At 45.9% G+C, this 19,480-nt stretch overlaps 1 protein-coding gene across 1 annotated transcript in view; it reads left to right on the plus strand.

Moving 5' to 3' along the window:
* PTH1R (parathyroid hormone 1 receptor) overlaps nt 1-19,480 on the plus strand; it is a 121,526-nt gene that overhangs the window by 82,720 nt on the left and 19,326 nt on the right. The window contains exons 5-7 of the mRNA XM_010301893.2: nt 10,325-10,419; nt 13,418-13,604; nt 16,321-16,474. Coding sequence (XP_010300195.1) covers nt 10,325-10,419; nt 13,418-13,604; nt 16,321-16,474 — 436 coding nt within the window. The remainder of the gene's footprint in view (nt 1-10,324; nt 10,420-13,417; nt 13,605-16,320; nt 16,475-19,480) is intronic.

Below are 19,480 nucleotides of genomic sequence, written 5' to 3' on the forward strand. Positions count from 1 at the left end.
TGCAGTCAAGGAACAGACAAGGTTGCACACACAAGGTACTGCTCCAGCTACTTAATACAAAGCATGTTGTCAGTGCTGGAAGGCATTAACTTTTAGAATAAGATTGGTGGGACTCATCTTTTCCAGTCCATCTAGTGGAAAGAACTATTCTAGCCCCAGAGCTTTCTGGAGTAGATGTTGGAGTCATTGAGCATCCTGCTCACGCTGAGAGCTTTACTAAGTTGCACAGCTTCTTGACCTCTCTGAAGTCATTTCACCACGTCCTGTGGTGGGAGTCAACTGCTGCAGACCTCTCCATCTCAGCAAGTCTCCTAGATTTCCCCTAGGAAAAGGAGGCTCTTTCTTTTAAACTTCCCATGCTGGCAGCTAGGACTTTGTCAAGGTAAATCGGCAGGGGAAGGCTACAACAAAGAGAGAGTTCATAGAATCATAGAATCCCAGAATCATTTAGGTTGGAAAAGACCTTTAACATCATACAGTCCAACCATTAACCTAGCACTGCCAAGTCCACCACTAAACCATGTCCCCAAGCACCACATCTACACATCTTTTAAATCCCTCCAGGGATGGGGACTCAACCACTTCCCTGGGCAGCCTGTTCCAGTGATTAACAACCCTTTTGGGGAAGAAGTTTTTCCTAATCTCCAATCTAAAACTCCCCTGGCACAACTTGAGGCTGTTTTTTCTTGTCCTATCACTTGTTACTTGGGAGAAGAGATCAACCCCCATATGGCTACACCCTCCTTTCAGGTAGCTGTAGAGAGTGATCAGGTCTCCCCTCAGCCTCCTCTTCTCCAGGCTAAACCACCCCAGATCCGTCAGACGCTCCTCATCAGACTTGTGCTCCAGACCCTTCACCACTTGGTTGCCCTTCTCTGGACACGCTCCAGCACCTCAACGTCCTTCTTGGAGCGAGGGGCCCAAAACTGAACCCAGCACTCGAGATGCGGCCTCACCAGTGCCGAGTACAGGGGGACGGTCACTGCCCTGCTCCTGCTGGTCACGCTAGTTTTGATACAAGCCAGGATGCTGGTGGCCTTCTTGGCCACCTGGGCATGCTGCTGGCTCATATTCAGCAGGCTGTTGACCAGCACTCATTGAGTTGTCCATTTGTTACCAGCACAAGGAAGAAATAGAGACCTTCCACCCCCAGGCGGGTAAAGAAGGCTGAAAGCAAAGTCTGTTGTCCTGGGTTTCGTGTATCTGTCTTTGTGTCTCCTGAGTGTAGAGGTGGTGACTGCACAGGCAGGGGACATGGACTGTGCTTCGTAATGGAGAGATATTAGGTGAGGTGCGATGATGCAGAAGACTTCATTTTTGTTCTTCAACTTCTGCTCTTACTTGGCAAATTACTGCTCCTCATGACCTCTCCCTTTATGAGCTGTTTTAATACAACGTCCCAAGATTATCATCCTCATTATTCTGTACACAAGGCTCAGTCATCTTTTGCCATGAGTTGTCCATTCTAGCTACACAGAGATTAATTTAATGATATTTAATGGTAAGACAAATTAGCCCATCTTCACTGTTTAGATTAAATTAACAACTTGGTATTGCCTAAGCGATGCCCGCCCAGTGCAAAAACATTAGAAAAAAATAGGAGTTTCCCCCAGCTTTGGAATTGATTAACAAATGCTTTTCAACAGCATCTATTACTCGTTATTAGTAGTATTATTATTAACCTTGTATTTGTAAGAGGTTTCTTTCCTCCGTCCAGCTCTGCGCTCACCTCATAATGATGCTGCATGCTGTTATGTAGTTCCCTTGGTTTACCGCAGAGGTGGCTGCCTTTTAGCGACAAGTGAAGCAATGCATGTACAACCACTGCGGGTCTCTTGGGCCTTCTGGTATGAAAAGCACTGTAGAAATAAAAGAGAGAAAAGGAATGACCTTTTTTTTTTTTTTTTTCTCAGTTGGGTGATGACTTTCAGAGAGCAGGAAGGCCTCTTGTCTTTCACACCCAAGAGTGGCTCTGAAGCACTGGTATTAATAAACCTTCCTTTGATTTTTTTTTTCTCTTGATGTAAATATGTCAAAAGATGTCAGAATCAGGGAATTTGGCAAGATAGACTAGTCGTCTTTAGAGAGAGATTGTTTTCTATTATTATTTCCCCCCCTGGGGAACAGCATCTTTGCGTCACCAGTAACAGCTGCATTTAACCAACATTTTGAAAGGAGATCGTGGGCCGACTCCGAGCAGGACAGCATCTGAGCAGATGTAACCAGAGGAACTTTTAAGAAACCATGCACTAGAAAGCATTAGGAAAAAAAAAAAAAGTCTGTCTGTGACTATCTATAGATATATATATCTGCATTGCTATCTCTAGAAATAGGCCTATATCTATAGATAGCTATATACACAGACACACACATCTAAATAAACACCCACGTCCATGCACACACTCATATATATATGTCCATGTATGTTTGTTTAGGTGTGTAGTTTTCTCATTTTGGCCACTGTGGGATAATTATAAGATTGACCAAAGCAGCAAGCGGAGGGCCCCAGAGAAAGTTCGTGTCTTTTGCTACCTTTTCCTGAACCATATAAATAGGATTATTTCGCACAGAGCAGCACGGAAACCGCTTTCTGAAATTAGCAAAGTATGCTAAAGCCATCAGAGCCAGGAGAATTAACAGCTCGTAACTGCCCAGTGAGCAATTGCTCTCGGGCTGTTTTCTAAGGGAAAATTAGCACTGCTGAAGGACGCTGGATTGACAGCTCTGAAGATTGATGTCCTCTCTTTAGCCAGGAGAGCAGGTAGGCTGCAGTTGGCTGTTGAACTGTGTTTCCCCAAATATCTTGCAGACAGCATTAATCTTGCCATGAACAACCGTGTCTTGGACTCAGTCTGTAGAAGACAACTGTTTAGCGAGGGGTAGGAAGGAGTTTTGTAGGAAGGTGTCCTAGCAGCATGCCATGGGAAGATAAGACAATTTTCTTGGTACCTTTGGGGCAGTGCTGAAAGCCACCACTATGTCATGACCTGCTTCTCTGAACTCTCATATTCTGCTTTTAAGATAACCCATCAGCAGTGCGGTGGAGATGGTGGGAAATCTCGTTCTCCCACTCCTTCCCCAGGAGCCATGCATGGACACACCCCCCCATCCCCATTGCACCCTGGATCTTCAGAAAAATCTCCCTGCCTCTGAACAGATAAGCTGAGAGATCTGCGGCTTCCCACCCCAGCACCCTGACCAGGCAGCTCTGCTTTGTTTATTTTCCACCCAATGTTTAAACAGAGACAGTAGGACAAGGGAAGGAAGGGGAATGGATTGGCCGGTGTTCAATCTTTGAGGAAGGCAGTGTGGTTAAACAGCAGCTGTTTGTCTGTCTGCTGTGTGCTTCTCGTCGCTGAACCACAAGCTGCTGAACGTTGGGATAGAGTTTACAGCACTGCTACATAACCACCAGATGATAGTCACATAGATATATATATATGTGTGTGTGTATATATATATTTACTCTATATTTGTTCTGTTCTTACACTCTTCCCTAAGCATCTGTTCCTGGGCATGTAGGAGACAAGGGAGCAGGGCTAAGAGGACCTTTGGTCTGGCCCAGATTGGCCATCCTCCTTGCAGCTTTCTTAAGGTTCTCTTAAAATTAGGAGTCAGGGCAACCTGTCTTCTTGGAGCTCCTCAATCTTTGGATAAAATGTGGGACACATGGGAAGTCCTGATGTGCCCCTGGCATTAGTAGGCAGCTTTTTAGGCAATTTGTCTCCAAAAACCATAGTAGCCTTCTGACCATGGATCCCTGTCATACAGCCAGCCAACAGCAGAACCTTCAGCATGGTCATTTTTCTGGTCACCTTTTCAGACACTGGCAGAGTAATGGCATATTTTGCTCAATAAGCAGAAATTTCCTTCATTCCCATCTCCCCAAAAACAACACTAATGCCAAACACATCTTTTTTTAAAGTAGGTCAAACCTATGCTGTTTTCAAGGATGATCTTAAGGGTAAATGTGACCTACATCTACTTAAATCATGGGGAAGGGGAATATGAGCCAGCAACCTGGGAGGTTAGTTCAGCTTGGAAATCACCAGCTTCACAAGATGGACCATCCTAGGATCTAACCTCAGCCCGCCAATCCTGCCTTCATCTGCTATTGCTTGTTTATATCATGGTGGTTTTACTGCTTTTAGACAAATCAGAGAGGCCTCAAGAATCCGTCACATACCAAACACAATGGGAAAGGCACAGCATGTTGCAGGGCTGCTTTATCTAAACTCCATTGTTCAAACCAAAAGTCTTCTATGCCTGGCCTTTGTTCTTGGAGCTCTCTGGGGTCATTTTAAAAGCTGACAACTTTGTGTAGCCTCAAACTGATGGCATAAAAGATGTTTACATGGTGTGTGCTGAGTTATACAGATTAAACGCCATCAAAGTGTCATACATTTGCACCATGAAAGATGAGCAGATGTTTAAAGTGCATATAGGAATTAAAAAAAAAAAAAATCATAAGCGAGATGTGTTTTTCATTCTTGCAAGCAACCCTGTCATGCAGACCTCATTTCATGCCTGGAGGTTAAGTCTAGTGGGTTCCTGTAAATGCTGTAGCACCTTTTAGTGTGGAGCTGCTGATAATACTTTATGCCTAGAGTCTGCTGGGAAAGTCTGCTGGTTTATAACAGCAACATAATAATACTTCACATGAGAACACAAGGGTTCTCACAACACAAGATAACACACAGGGTCAGATGCAGTCCCCTTGTACCCCATATTTAACCATTGCTGGCCATAGTAGATGCTTAAGGACAGTTCATGAAAGCTGGCAAGCAAAGAGTGTTCTTGTCCCCTCTCATAGCCCTCCAAACGCCTGCAGCTGTGGGGCATTCTCAGCACGTGGCTGTAGCATAGGATTTGGAGAACTTTTTCCTATTAATGTGAACAGCAGATTTGGGACACGTTTTGTTGGTGGCCTCCTGGATGTCCTGTGGCTATGAATGCTGTAGATAAACTGGGCGTGACATGGAAAAGCACTGCCTCTCACCAATACATCTGTGGGGCACCCAAAGTGCTCAGCTGGCTTCTGAGACGTGGGTCTACCCCCACCCTTTCCTTTTTCCTTTATTTTTTAGACTGTTCTATAGAGCTGAACAACTCTCCAGCTCTGCTGACTGCAGTTAGAGGGCTGAATTTATTTGCCTAAACTTAAAAACTTGGCACCACTGGAGATGTATTAGAACCTACAGTATTAACACAAGGCTGGCAGTTGCCTGTGAGACCCGTGCTCTTCTGGAACAGCGTCTGGGGTCCGCGTGGATACTTACAGACATCTCACACAGCACTTGGTGCGTAGGTGTAGGCAGCTGAATCTGATGATCTCTCCTTGTTGACTATCATGTGAACATAGACACTCAACACACACGGAGATGCACATTAACGCATCTAAATGGGGGTGTCTTAGTCTGAGAGCTGACCCCAGTCACTATCCGGATTGTGAGGATCTGAATTGTCCAGCATCTTTATAGATGAGGGGACCAGAACTCTGCAGCAAAAAGTCATGTTCAGCACTCGATGATTTCCCTTAGGCTTCGGAAATCAGTGGCTGTTCTGTGCCTTTTGCAAATATCCCTTCTCCCTGCCATTAAGCTTTTTTTAGTCACATCTTTTATTTTTGAAAAAGACAAGAAAAGCAGTGACTAGAGCTAGTGACGGAGACTTTCTGGCACTGCTTATCATTCAGAACAGTAAAATGCTTCCCCTCCTAATTTCAAACATGTCATTAGCAACATCTGAATCAGCAGCTTCCAGAAACTTTGCAGATACTTGATCTGGAAAGCCCTTACATATGCTTCCATCCTCATACACTGCTAATCCCACCCTTCAGCCATAGCCTGCCAACTCCTCAAAAGACCACTGGATCCATTTCAGCTTCACAACCTAAATGGTGCAGAGTCTTGCCGTTGTCTCACAAAGATGGAAGAAAAAGGATGAAAGGGGAAAGTTGGATGCAGGAAGCAATGCAGTGATACTCAGAATGGGGTTTGCCACCAGTCACCTAGAAAATGTCTCAGTCACCCACGTCCCTCTTTGTGACACTGGAAGGAAAGAGGATACATGAACACCAAAGCCCTGAAGGTTTCTTCCAGATGCTGAAACATAGGTTATGTTTATGCCCAAAGCCAAATGAGATGTCCTCATGAGACAACGGCATGGGAATTGCAGATATAACATGGGACCTACAGGAAACTCATTCCCTTCTGTAAAAGCAACTTGAAGACAGTCAGGACACTTGGGTGTCTAAAATGACATGAGAGACATGGAAGAACAACTGAATTGAGTCCTAAGGGTCACAAGACTTCTTACCTGGGAGTCAGATGGATGGGACTCACTATATAAAAGTTTATTTGAGCTATTCACCCTGGACTTCTCTTGTGACAACCCAGTCGATGCAGCTGATGGCTGAGGACACCATCCTGTGATTAAAATAGATGAATTGCAGCCTAAATTACCTCTTTCTTACTGCTGCTGGGACCTCAGGTAGCCAGCTCCGAGGGAGCTATCCACACCACAGACATCTAATTTAGGAGGACCACATCCACTATGGTGAATTTCATGCACCTATACTAGAATTTGAGGGAGCAGAAATACTCTTCGCACAGACTGTCCTACAGCTGTCTACAATGCAAGAGTAAAAGCACAGCCGTGGTTTTGGAATGGATGGGGCCTCGAAACTCCACGCCTGGTGCTCTGATGTAGCCCTGAGCTGTCCTTCACAGGAAAGTAGTTTTCCTCTGGATTCAGATGAACGCAAATTATCTCCCCATTGGTGGAAGTGGACAAATTAGGAGTCAGTTTAAGCCCTGAGCACAGTATGAAAACGTAACAGCCAGCTGCTCTGAGGGTCACATACCTGAAAGATGTCCAAACCACAGGGAGTGGGGAATGCAGGGACCCTTGTGGGAGGGGGGCACATCCAGCCCATGGATGCCCACGGTAGCTAGGTTTTGTTTATTTTGGTTTTTCCATGCACTCTCTGAGTTCATGCAGAAGCCATCTCCAGCTCTGTTTTGGTTTCCTGTTCTCCCAAAGCCACCAGGCTGCTGTGAAGTTTCTACCCTGAGGTCAGGCTGGTGGAAAGCTGAGATCCAAAGGGGAGCAGAGAGGAAGTCTCCCACCAAACCAAGAGGGAGGGGGAAAGGGAGATCTTGTTACGGCTTCAGCACGCAATACATCTGAAATAGTACTTAGATTTTTCGTGGTTCGGTCTATTGTCAGTCTCTGAGTTGTGGCTGGAGCGAGGTTGGGAAGGCAGGATCAGGTGGGCTAGCTCACTGCAGACAGTTCATTTCACCTGGCTATACAAGATAGATGGCTGTGGTTTGGTGGAACTTTGCAATGTGTGACCAGAGAGGATGGGGGAAAGGAAGTGCCTGGAGGCTGTGCAATGCCTGAGAGCACCACAGAGCATGACCTAGAGAGGATGCGTGCTGCATAACTTGATGGGAAGTCATTTCACCAACCCCAAAACTGGCTCAGCCACATCAGAGGGGCCTCATCCTGCCCAGCACCCTCCAGGAGCAACCACAGCTGGCTCAGCCATATGAAGGAAAGGCCTCCAGAGCATTCTTCTGCAGACCCTGTTGGCAGGGGAAGGGGACAAGTTGGGTGCTCCTCAGGGAGATGGCAGATGCAAGAGGCACAGGAAAGCTGTAAGAGACAGGAAGAAAGAGGAGGGGGATCAGATCCATCACACACCTTCCCTGTCATTATCTCATCCCAGCAGGGCACGGGATGGAGTGGGCAGAGGGCAAGATTCAAGGACACTAGCTTTGAAACTGATGTTCCCTATTCTTGGTGCTAGATTGTGAGTTTTACAATATTTTGCTGCTAATCCCTGCCCCTGGAATCATAGCTATTGAGGTTTTGTTCTTCTGGTTTTCCTTTAGCTTTTTATCAGCTTTTCTTTTTTTCAGTGCACATGTGTCAACAGTTGAAACAGTGGAGGATCACATGAGTCAAATTAAATGACACTGATTCAAGTATGACACCTTTTAAACCAGGGTCTCATGGTGTGACAAGGCCAGATTTTTGCAGGGTGAATTGCCTCTTCCAACAGGTCATTGGATGACCAGTGATGGTCAGTCTGTCTTCAGGGTGGATTTATAAGAGGCATTCGGTAGAGCTCCTGCTGTAGCAGAATGGTCTAGTAAGTAGTCCACTGCCTTGAGACTATGGAAGTCCATGTTGTGTCCATGGCTTGGCCATGCATGACCTCTGTGGTCTTCTGTGAATTATTTAAATTCCCATCCATCTCAGCTCCGAAAAGAGGGTTCTCAGACCATGGAGGTGGTTTTTTCAGCTGGCAGATGACTCAATATTTTGTTACATGGAGGACCTTTCCTGATTCAGCATTGCGGTTTCCACCGAGCTGGGACCTCCCTCATGCTAGGAGATGAGTGAGACCTGGAACTGCCTTTAGAGCTTTTTTTTTTTTTTTCCCTCCTGGGTAAATCCAGGTCTCACCATTCCTGAGGAACTAGCAAGCATGAGCTGCCCTCCCAAGGGCTGCTCTGTGCAGCCTTTTGGAGAACCTCAACATTTTGCTCCTGAGGCTTTCCCCAAGGACTTACTTATGCACCCCATCCAAAAAAATCACTTTCCCTGAAGGCTCCCTGTTGTGACACCGGGTAAGATTTGTGGCACCTATGTCTGCAAGCAAGCACACCAGCGTGCATGCATGCATGCATGCATGTGTATGTCTTGGCAGTTCTGATTCAATATCCTTTCAAAAAGAGGCCCTGTGGTTAATCAGAGGAATTAACCACAGCCTCCGAAAATGTCCTGCCAGCCAAGCAGCAGGCCCTTCCCAAGGCCATTGCTGTTACAACGGTGTCGTTGTCCGATAGGAGCGTGGATCTTTCCGGTTAAATTTCTGAATGGGGCTCAGGGACGCTTTTGTTCAGCTGAGCATAGTAACGCCTCACAACTGCCAAATTACCAAGAATCCTAAACTTGGAATAAGATTTTAATTTTTTTTTTATTTTATTTTCACCATGGAGGCAAATGTTTTCCAGTTCAAAGAGGATTCCAACTTGGCAGTGGGAAAAGTGCACCAGTCTTTGAAGGGAAGGAGCTTTTTTTTTTTACCCCTAAAGCTCTTGAATCTGCTCACATTGGCTTTTTAGTGCCTGCTGCCTCCACAGATATATATATAAAAATACGCACATACACACATAGTAGATTAATATTGGCAAGCGCACCACTCTACCGATGGAAACCGCATAGAAACATTCGCATATCTGGGGATTCTGATGTAATAGGGCTGAGGTTTTGCATTCCAGGGCAGCATTTCTAGCCTCAAATCAAAATCAGAGCTGTCATTCAGAGCCCAGCGTTACTAATGTTATTGCAACCCAGCGGGTGGGGTGAGGGAAAGGCGGGAGGCAGGGGAGGAGGGAGCGAGGAGAAAGATGCTGAATTGGTTGGTTTCTTCGGGGTTTATTTCTAATTTCAGACGATGAAAGACGGTACAAGCTAGGATGGTGGCAGGCGTTTTAACCCTTTTCAGGCAGATATTCAGTAATTCCTGAGATAAGCTGCACGCCCCCAGCACAGGATGAAGAAAAACATGTCGATTTTTAATGGAAAGCTCAGGGTTTCTAAACCCAACTCTAAAATACAGAGGGCCAAGAGAACTAAAACCTCCTACAGGATTAATTACTATGAGCTCTCCTGTGACAGGTCCTTTTCCAATGGGACTTTGGCAAGCTAAAGTTGTGTCTGGATCGGATAACCACAGTCATAGGCTGCTTTTGATTTTAAAAAAGAAAAATAAATGCAGGTGATTTCTTCTCATATCTCGCAGCCAAAGTATATCCTCCCCATGTTTTCTGTGGTGGCTTGACACTCCACCAGCCTGGACATCAGTCATTCAGCAATGGTATGGCATAGCTTTATGGCTAAATTTTACAGTTCCAGCAAAAATCCCAGGTCAGCGGGCATTTTGTTCAAGCGAAAGTTGCCAAGTGATCTCTGGATTTAGCTGAGAGTTTGTAAAGCGCTTTGGGTTCCTTTTGATGAAAATGCTGCAAAACTCCCAGGCATGGGATTAACCCAACTCCATCACTATTCCCTTGAAAAAATCCCAGCTCCCCCTAGTCATTAGGAAAGATGAATACCACTTTCCAAGCTGTCCTTATGTAAAAAACAAAATACATCGAGTGTGATTGCTAAAGGTTTCCCAGACCCAGAGCTGTACACCCCCGGCAGGTATGATAGCCTGAATCTCTGTGCTGCTACCACGGTTGTGTTACAATGCAGTAGGACGCGTTCTAATGTGACGCTATTTTTTCCATCATTTGTACTGCAGGAGGTCTTTGATCGCCTCTATTTGATTTATACTGTTGGATACTCCATCTCTCTGGGATCCCTCACAGTTGCTGTCCTTATCCTGGGATACTTCAGGTAGGCGGCTCTGTTTCTACCTAAGCAAGTTGTCACTAGATTGGAAAAGCCCTGGGCTTTCCTAAAGGATAAAACTGGGGTGGCATGTGCTTCTTCAGCAAGCCACAGGAGGTTGCATCTGTGCTTTGGGTTGTGTTAGTGTCACTTAGGTCAAACTTCTTGGGGGATGGTGGGTGGGATGTTTGAACTTCTTCCCCTTGTCTGCAATGGAGTTTTCTAGACCCTCTTTATAGCAAATGGGAAGAGGGACATCTCCAGGAAGACGGTTGTCTCCCTTGGAAGACTATCTAGGGTTTTCCATCCCTATAACCCCTTCAGATGACTGACTTAGATTTAGATGGCTAATTTTTAGATAGCTAAGGTTTCATAAGGGAAATTCCACTCTAAAGCCAAATATTCATGAAGGATAGACTGGTTGAAGGGGACCCCAGCCATGAAAAGTGCTGGACTGACTCCTCCAATCTCCCCCCATGCTGCTGTTGTACCTAGGGATCCAAAAATGATCGCTCATCCTCCTAACTGATTTTCTGCCTCCCCTCTCCACCACCCCTGCCAAGGGATGTAGGGTCCTAAATACCATTTTGAACCTCTGTCATCCATTCCTCAGACCTGGCTGTTGCATCTCCTTGGTGCTGTAGAGACCAGGGGAGGGGAGGGGAGGGATGAAAGGTCTCGCTCACAGCTAGAAGTTTGTCCTTTGGGAAACCATAGCTGGTGAGCTGCAGGTGGAGCAGGATGCTGAGCCCCGATCCCCTGAGCCCCAAATTCGCCTCCCTTCAGTGGATGGCAGTGACTTCTCCTAGCAGACAGCAGCATCCAGACAACAGCTGCAGAGGGAAATTCTCCACGCAGCAAACAGCCACACAGTGTCTGCAGATGAACTCAGCAGCTCCCATCATGCAAGCTCGAGCTAAGTCCCAGATATACCCCTGGGAATAAAATGTGCAGTCTTTGGCTCTAAAAGTGCTCAGACCTCTCCACAGTGCACAAACGGAGGTCAGGGGGGATTTGCTTGGATAGGAGAGCATCCCAGTGCCCAAATCTGTGGCACACACAAGCCAAGGTGGACCGCAGACACTTCCTGGAGGCAGTTGGCATGATGTATCCCAGAACCCAACCCTGTCCCATGAAGGCCACCACCCTCCTGTCCTCTGAACCCTTCCCCTGTTTCATTTCCCGTGGAGTACTGCCAATATTTATTGTTAAAATATTTTATGTCCCTGTATGCAAGAGTACTCCTAGTTTCAGGACACATGCTTTCTCCTTGATCACGTAGTCGGAGCACCTCACTTACAGCCCAGACTACATGGGCGACTGTGCTAGAGTATCTTTGTCCCAAGGATCAAAGCAGCAGTGGGGACCAAGCCAGATTTTTTTCCAAATAACTCATAATCCAGAGATTCACTGAGTACATTTCAAATGCAGGGAACAAAGCCCATCTTCATTTATACCTCAGCAGTTCTGCTTGGCATAATTTTTATTATAATAGCGCAGGAAACAATTGTTATTACTATCACAGTCTTCTCCAAAGGAGGGAAAAAAACCACAACTTTTATTTTTTATTCCCATTGTTGGAGCTGGGGATTTAAGAGCGTATAAATCCATTAATAAATTCATGCATGGCTAGCCAACAGAGCTATAGAGGACAGAAGGGGACCCCAAAAGGTCAGTTAGTTCCTTCTTCTCCCTAAAGGCGGGATCACTGTTTCTAAAACACACCTCGTAGATATGGGTCTAACCCATTCACTTCTTACAATCCAGCTTTTCCCCAAAAAGGATCTTAAAGCGCTTTACAATCAGCATTTGTGGGGCCATTGCTGCTGTTGCTGGGGTGGAGCCCAGAAACTGCCCAACACGACCAAGAGAACGATAGTGTCTCTAAAGGCAAACAGGGAAAACAGCCCAGCACGCTATAGTTACTACTATAGTTGCTACTAAATTTGGAGTGGGCACAAAGATTAGCAGTTTACAAGGTTTTTTAGTGGGCACAAGTTCTGTAGCCTTTGTAGTCCATTTCCTCTGCACAAAGTGCAAATAAACGTGAAGTGTTTAAATGCAGGGTTTCACTCTGAGAAGGGTAAATTTGTTGGAGGGATGGATTTAACACTGAAAGGGACACAGAGGATACACGCACTAGTATCAGTGAGCACTGTGCGTGTATTCTGCCTTCTGACTGTACATCTTGGAAAATGACTGCATCGCATGTGCACTGAACACCAGGGATGTGCTCACCATGCACACACCGCACACAGGGATGCGCACGCCCTGCACACACTGCACAGCTGTTGTTGGCTCGCTGCACGCGTGCTGCACACCAGATGTACATTCCCTGAATGTGCACTGCACACTGGATGCACGCTCACTGCACACACCCTGCACATTGGCTGTGCACCCACTGCATTCATCCTGATGTTCACCAGATGTGCAGACATTGTGCGTGTACTTCATACTGAATGCACCTCTCACTGCCTCCAGATCCACGTGCACTGCACACACAGTGTCCTGCGTGTGCAAGCTGGTTCCATACGTACTGCACACACACTGCATGCACACTGCACTCCAGATTTGCACACAGTGAGCATGAACTGCTTATCGCATACCCTCCTCCAGCTCCATGTGCACTGCACACACACCATCCTCCAGACATAGACTCACTGCACACACTGCTCACTTCATGCGTGCTCACTACGCGTGCCCAGAACAGGCAAAATACATCCCTATTTCTTTCTAAGATTTCCCAGTCAGAAATAAAAAGGAGCTTAAATGAGTACAGCACCAATGCAAAGTCAGCAGGGGTGCTGTGACCAAACCCCTGGAGTAGGTATTAATTCATCTACCAACCCCACGGGTGAGCCGTGAGCGCAGGGCAGCAGTGGCACTAGCACTGCTTCCCCGTGGTGGCACAGTGCTGATGGGGCTCTTCAGAAGCAGAGGTGACCCTGAGTCTGTCCGACAGATGGGCTAAACGACTCCAATCCTTCTCTGTCTCCTCCTCCAGGCGTTTGCACTGCACTAGAAACTACATCCACATGCACCTGTTTGTCTCCTTCATGCTGAGAGCCGTGAGCATCTTCGTGAAGGACGCGGTCTTGTACTCTGGGTCAGCTTTGGAGGAGATGGAACGGATCTCAGAGGAAGACTTGAAATCCATTACTGAAGCACCTCCAGCAGATAAATCGCAGTTTGTGAGTATCACCGCAGCAGCCGGTCCCTCCAGGCTTCATGCCTCTGTCCTCTCTGTTCAACACCTCACCTCTTTCGGTGGGATTTTCCACCCTACTGAGGGACACCAGCTCCCCCCGCTTTCTTCACCTTCCACAGCCTCTCCCCATCCCTTCCCATTCCCTCTCAATCCACTGGCCCAGAGGGACTGTCCAACCCCAGAGCTAAGGAAGAGCTGTTCCCCATGCAGTCAGAGCTAAAGTCAAGGTTAAGGTTTTGGTTCCCACCTACAACTACTATTTTCAGCACTCCCCTGATGCCCCCTAAAGCATATGGTTCTGGGAAGTCCCCTGGCTATCCCAGCGCAAGGCACATCAGTGCTTGCATTTCACAGCGTGTACTTCTCCCACCACAACGTGCAATTGGCTGGTTTTCCACTTGGAGCTCCTCTCTGGATGACCCACGGAGGCATCGCTGTGCTGTAACATCTGTGCCATCAGACTGACACCCCACATCTAGCAAAGCCATGGTTGAACGTGTCTTGGGAGGCTCTAAGCCCTGACTCCCAGAGCCAGAGCAGAGGTAGCTTGGGAGGAAGAAGGTAGACATCTCATCTCATTGTAATTTTGCAGCAAACCATAGCTGGTTGCTCCTTTTGCAATTTATCACTCGCATCTCTGAAAAAAAGACATTTTAGAAGAGACAATGGGGGGATTATGCATTATCATACGAAATGATAGGGTTCACCTGCAAAAAGCGGATGTCTATATTGACCTCATCACAGATTTCCCATAGCGGATCCTAGGTACGATAGCTCATCAGCCATGAATTATTGGATGCTGCAGAAACAGATAAGGTAGATTTTAGTATCTAAGATCAAGGGTTGCTTTCAATTCACACAGAAAATGTGAGCTAGCTCAAAGATCTTAGTGGAGTGTCTCTCGCAATGTGGCAAAAAACTTTCTGCCTATGTATTCGTTCGCCTTCTCAAGTCTTTCACAGCTTGTGCTACTACCAGAGACCTGGCCACCAACACCTCTGCATAAAATCAGCATATACGAACTGTCCCACTGCATCCAGGTCACCTCAAATGGAAATTTGTTACCGTGTTTCCTTCCCATTTCAGACATCCATTTCATTAATTTGGTAAGCCTCTGGCTGAGGCCCTCAATACACTTCAAAACAGTCCCTTTTTGGAAAGAACACAAAATGTTTCACTGCATTGTTTTCTATTTCTCCTTGGGCTGGACTCATTATAAGGAATAATTGTGATAATATATTGCTTTCTTTGAATATTAGCAATTTAATGGCATTTCCCATTCTGCTGAATTGAAAGGCAAACAAGACATGAAGGCAACAATTAATGTATTTCTTTTGTTTCCAAGTCAAGTAGGAGCTGTGCAATTATTGCCTGATGCTCCCTGTGCATGGGTAGATGGTGATTTTTTGTAAATATAAAAATTTTTATTAAACTTGGATGGGGATTTTTAATTGATCTTCTATTTTAACTCACTTTGTAAAAGAAAATAGTTGTAAACGTGTCCATAATTTATATATCCATACATATGTATATAATATGTGTATATTCATTTTGATTGGCAGAGGATTAGTGTAAGAGCTGGGCCAGAATAAAAAATACTCCTTTTATTTACAAAGTACATATTATTGACATTTTCTGCAAGTCGCTTGTATTCCTCTCAAGGTAAGGGGCAGCATGGAGACGTGCTACTGCTGTGGGATGTGTTTGGTAGTCAGAAGTTTCCTGTGAAATCGGACTGTCCAGAGTCCTAGCATTTCCACATTGACAGGAGACAGCATTATGTGTCCCTTTGTACCAATTAACCCCGAGCGGCATCCTTACTTTGCAGCTTTTCTCTACTAGGGCTGAGAAACGTTGGAACAAGGATAGCTTTGCCCCACTCTGCCAGAAGAGTCACAGTCAGGGTTTTCCTCTCAAGAGATCAAAGGATTTCGGGCCAGTGTGGAGTGAGAGTTCAGCCGATACACCCATTTAAGAACAGTGTGTCCTGGAAGTCTCTACCAGGTCTCCCACCTTGCAGCTCAGGTCTGTTGAGAAAACAACTTGACATCATGGGTGAAATCCTCCAGTTTCTGTTTGCTCTTGGAGAACGAGTTGCCAAAGCCTACAGCAGCCATCTGGGGTGTCTTCTCACTCGTTAAGGAAAGAGATGCAGCCCTGGAGGACCCTGTCTTGGACATCCATGATGGGACAGGGTGACTCACCCTCAGCACGGTGCCTGTATCTCTCCACAAGCTGAGGAGGAAGTCATACTTCCAAGTGATGTGACTTGCACCAGGTCACCCAGATCAAGGTGACTTGGCCACAGCCCTTTGTCCTCTAACGTGGAAAAGAATCACAGGGAAAAGGAGAAACATAGCTGTCCTAGAAAGCATGTGAGCCCCTCATCACTGGGGTTGGGGGAGAGTAGGATCAGGTCAGCATCTCTCCACACGTGCCCTGTCCTCCTACATCTCCCAATACACCTGCTATTGGAGGTGTCAGGCTGAGAAGAAGCTTTCTTCTCAATTGTTCTTCTCTTCTGTTCTTGCACTGATCCTTCCCCCTTGTAAAAGCCATGCAACAGAATTTTCTGATTTTTTTTTTTCCCCTTTCTCCACCTTGTTTTCCAGCCTCTTTTGGCAAATCATGGCTTTATGTAGAACAAGAATGTCACACCATGTTCCTCACATAACCGTATCTTTCTGTGGTCATTGCAGGTGGGCTGTAAAGTAGCGGTTACCTTCTTCCTCTACTTCCTGGCAACCAATTACTACTGGATTCTGGTGGAAGGGCTCTATCTCCACAGCCTCATCTTCATGGCATTTTTCTCAGAGAAGAAGTATCTTTGGGGATTCACATTATTTGGCTGGGGTAAGTCATGGCTGCTCCTTACGGCTGATGTGTAAGAAGCTTTTTGGAGGTAGTCTTTGAAGAAGATAGTGCATATACATAAATATAGCAGAGGGGACAGAGGCACGATGAGCATCAGAGACACAGTGGCTCTTGCAAGGACAGGTTAGCTCTCTTGTGAAGCCTTCATCATTTCTATAATTGTGGTATGAACATTGGCACTTCCAGGATCTCTGGAAAATCAGCCCAGGCTTGGAGACACGGCACATCTTGCCATCCTTCCAGGGCAGCAGATGTGTGCATGTGACAGCTGATTTTAGTGCACCCTCTGAGTTATCCCCATCTCTGCCAAGTGCCTCCTGCTGAGCAACAGGCATTGGGCTGGAGGGGGGGAAAGTTGCGTGAGGCTGTGAGCATCTGCTTCCAATGGCAGACCTAAGCTCTGATTTCCTACCTCAGATCTCAGTTGCTTTAAAAAGCTCCTGCGGTTTCATGAGTGTTGGAGCACCAGTAGAAACCTGCAATTTGTGGGGAAGACTATTTTTTTTCCTTTTCTTTTAACTTGGGCATCTTTTCCTGGAGTAAGGAGAAAGGGGTGGGATGTGGGTGCAGGGAGGGCTCTCATTAGTGGAAGACGTTTTGGGCACACACATTTCAGATGAGAATATGCTTTCTGTTCACTTCTGGCATTAGCTTTGGCTTGCAAGGAGTTATGAGGTGCTGGTAGGCTGAGGACAATAAAACAACTGCTCACAGTTGTCTGAAGCATGCGGACTGTAAGGTAGAACAGGAAACATATTAGATGATCCTAGAGGACATAACTAAGAATAATGGGGTGTAGGTCTACAAAGGAGTTTATAGCAGGAAAAACCTGTTCAGAGGTGTCTAAGGTTACCTCTAAACTGTATGGCTCAGGACCACTTCCCAGTTTCCAGGTCCAAAATGCACCTGGCCACATCCTGACTGCATTTTAGGACAAGACTAATGTGTGCACCACACCATCCCCATTCCAGCACAGGATTTCTTCTGGAAGAAAACCAATGTCTCTAACAGTGGGGCTCTGAGCAAGCCAGATAGTGCAGATCTCAGTTATGGTGCGGGGTTTTTTTGCTTTGTGAGAGCCAGCAAGGGGTTCACTAGCCCAGGGCAGTCCAGCCCACAGGACTCTGTCCACCTTTCCTCCTTCCCCGCTGTGATTATGGGGAAGGGATCCACAAGCTCCTTGCTAATCACATGTTCAGCTGGTGTATAGGTCAGAAAATGCTTGTGCTGCCACATGATAAAGATGGGAGGTGTAAATATGAGTCTCAAAGTGGGTATCCATCTCTTGGGCAAAGTCTAGTCCCAGTCAGCTGGTAAGATTTGGGGAAAATAAATAGATAAAGAGAGATACTTTGGGCATTTCTTACCTCAGCTGCTGTGAGACAGAGAGAACTTTAGATGTCACCTCTCTTTTAAAACAAATGAACAAAAAAACCCAAACCAAAAAGACCCCCAAACCCACCCTCTTCCAAACCTGCAAGCTACGTAAACTTTGCTTCTCAGAAAACGACATTAAACTTTACAGAGCAGACTTAAAGAAGCAATTCCCCAGAGCAAATTCTGGAAGAGAAGGAAGCAGTTGAAAAATAATGCCATATGTTTAACAAGAAAAACCAACTTGATGCTGCTCATGATGCAGCCAAAGGCAAACAGTCTAACAGGCTTGGGTTCCTCTCATTAATTCTTCCAGCCACTGCCAGAGTATAATCATTTTATCAGAGCAACCACAAAGCTGAAGTCACACCTGTCACAACACCAATCATCTGTGTGCTTCCAAAAGTTTGAGGCTGCTCAATTTAAATTCCTCTGGAATGAGAACATAGGATCTCTCCAGTTGCATTTGTTTTTGCTTTGTTTTGATTAGCATGATAATGTACACACACGCACCCGCACAGACGTATTGCATTGATAGCTTTTGGGCACTGGAAAGGGGAACCCAATCCAAGACCCACTGGAGTCAGTGGAAAAACTCCAGTTCCCTGCAGTGGGCACTGGATCCTGCCCATACCACAGCAATGAATGACAGGGAATCAGCGATAAATAATTATGACATTCCACATAGGTACAGAAAAGAGAAGTTTGCCCCAAAAGCTGGCTTTTTTTTTTTTTTTTCTTGCTTGTGTAACAATAAACAGCAGTGGATTTATCCTGCCTGGAAATTTCCAGGGTGGGGGTATGGAGCAAAATTAACCTTACAACATCTTATTTCCAGACTACTGAGGAAACCGGAGCGTATAGTTACTCTTTGATGTCAGACCCAAAGATTTCTGTCGAGTCTTTTCAATCCACATCCTCACTGGCACAAGGGAGCACAGCTCCGTGAAAGTCCGCAGCGCCCTTTTTGCAAGGGAGACACTGATGACAGAAAGGAACTTGTTCCTTGCCAGCACCCAACAAAAATAAATAAATAATGATATTATGGGCAACAATAAATTCCCCAGCAGACTTCAAGTTCCCTGCAGCTGTTTTATGAAGGAAGTCGAAGAAGCATGACCAATAGCTAGAAAGCCCAAGCTGATTCCACTGGCATTTTTCCTTCACACCATGTTAATTCCCCTCACCCCGGCTGGACTGCACTGGCTTTCAGCTACGGTGCAAATGAGGATTGCAGGGAAACCTGGAAAAGACAAACAGATCGATGTGTTACTATTAGACGTGCTCAGGTCTAAAAACTCATGTTGGTGAGCCCTGCATGTTTATCTAAGCAGAAATCATCCTTGCCTGAAAGTGCTTGTACCTAATGGGACAAGAGGCATAAGAGGATATTATTAGCCCCATTTAATATTAGGAAACTGTGACACAGAAGGACTGAAAAAACACAGTCATTGTTCCTCGGAGACGTTTTCAAATAGCAGGGAACTGAGACCAGATTTCTCCAGACCTACATAAGGTCTTTATTCATAAGCTTTCTTCTCCTAGCAGTTGCTTTGCAGCCGCCTCTCTTACTCACCGCTTTGAGACGTGCATGAAAGCCATTTTTCCAAC

The sequence above is a fragment of the Balearica regulorum genome, chromosome 2, assembly GCF_011004875.1.
Source record: "Balearica regulorum gibbericeps isolate bBalReg1 chromosome 2, bBalReg1.pri, whole genome shotgun sequence".
Lineage (NCBI taxonomy): Eukaryota > Metazoa > Chordata > Aves > Gruiformes > Gruidae > Balearica > Balearica regulorum.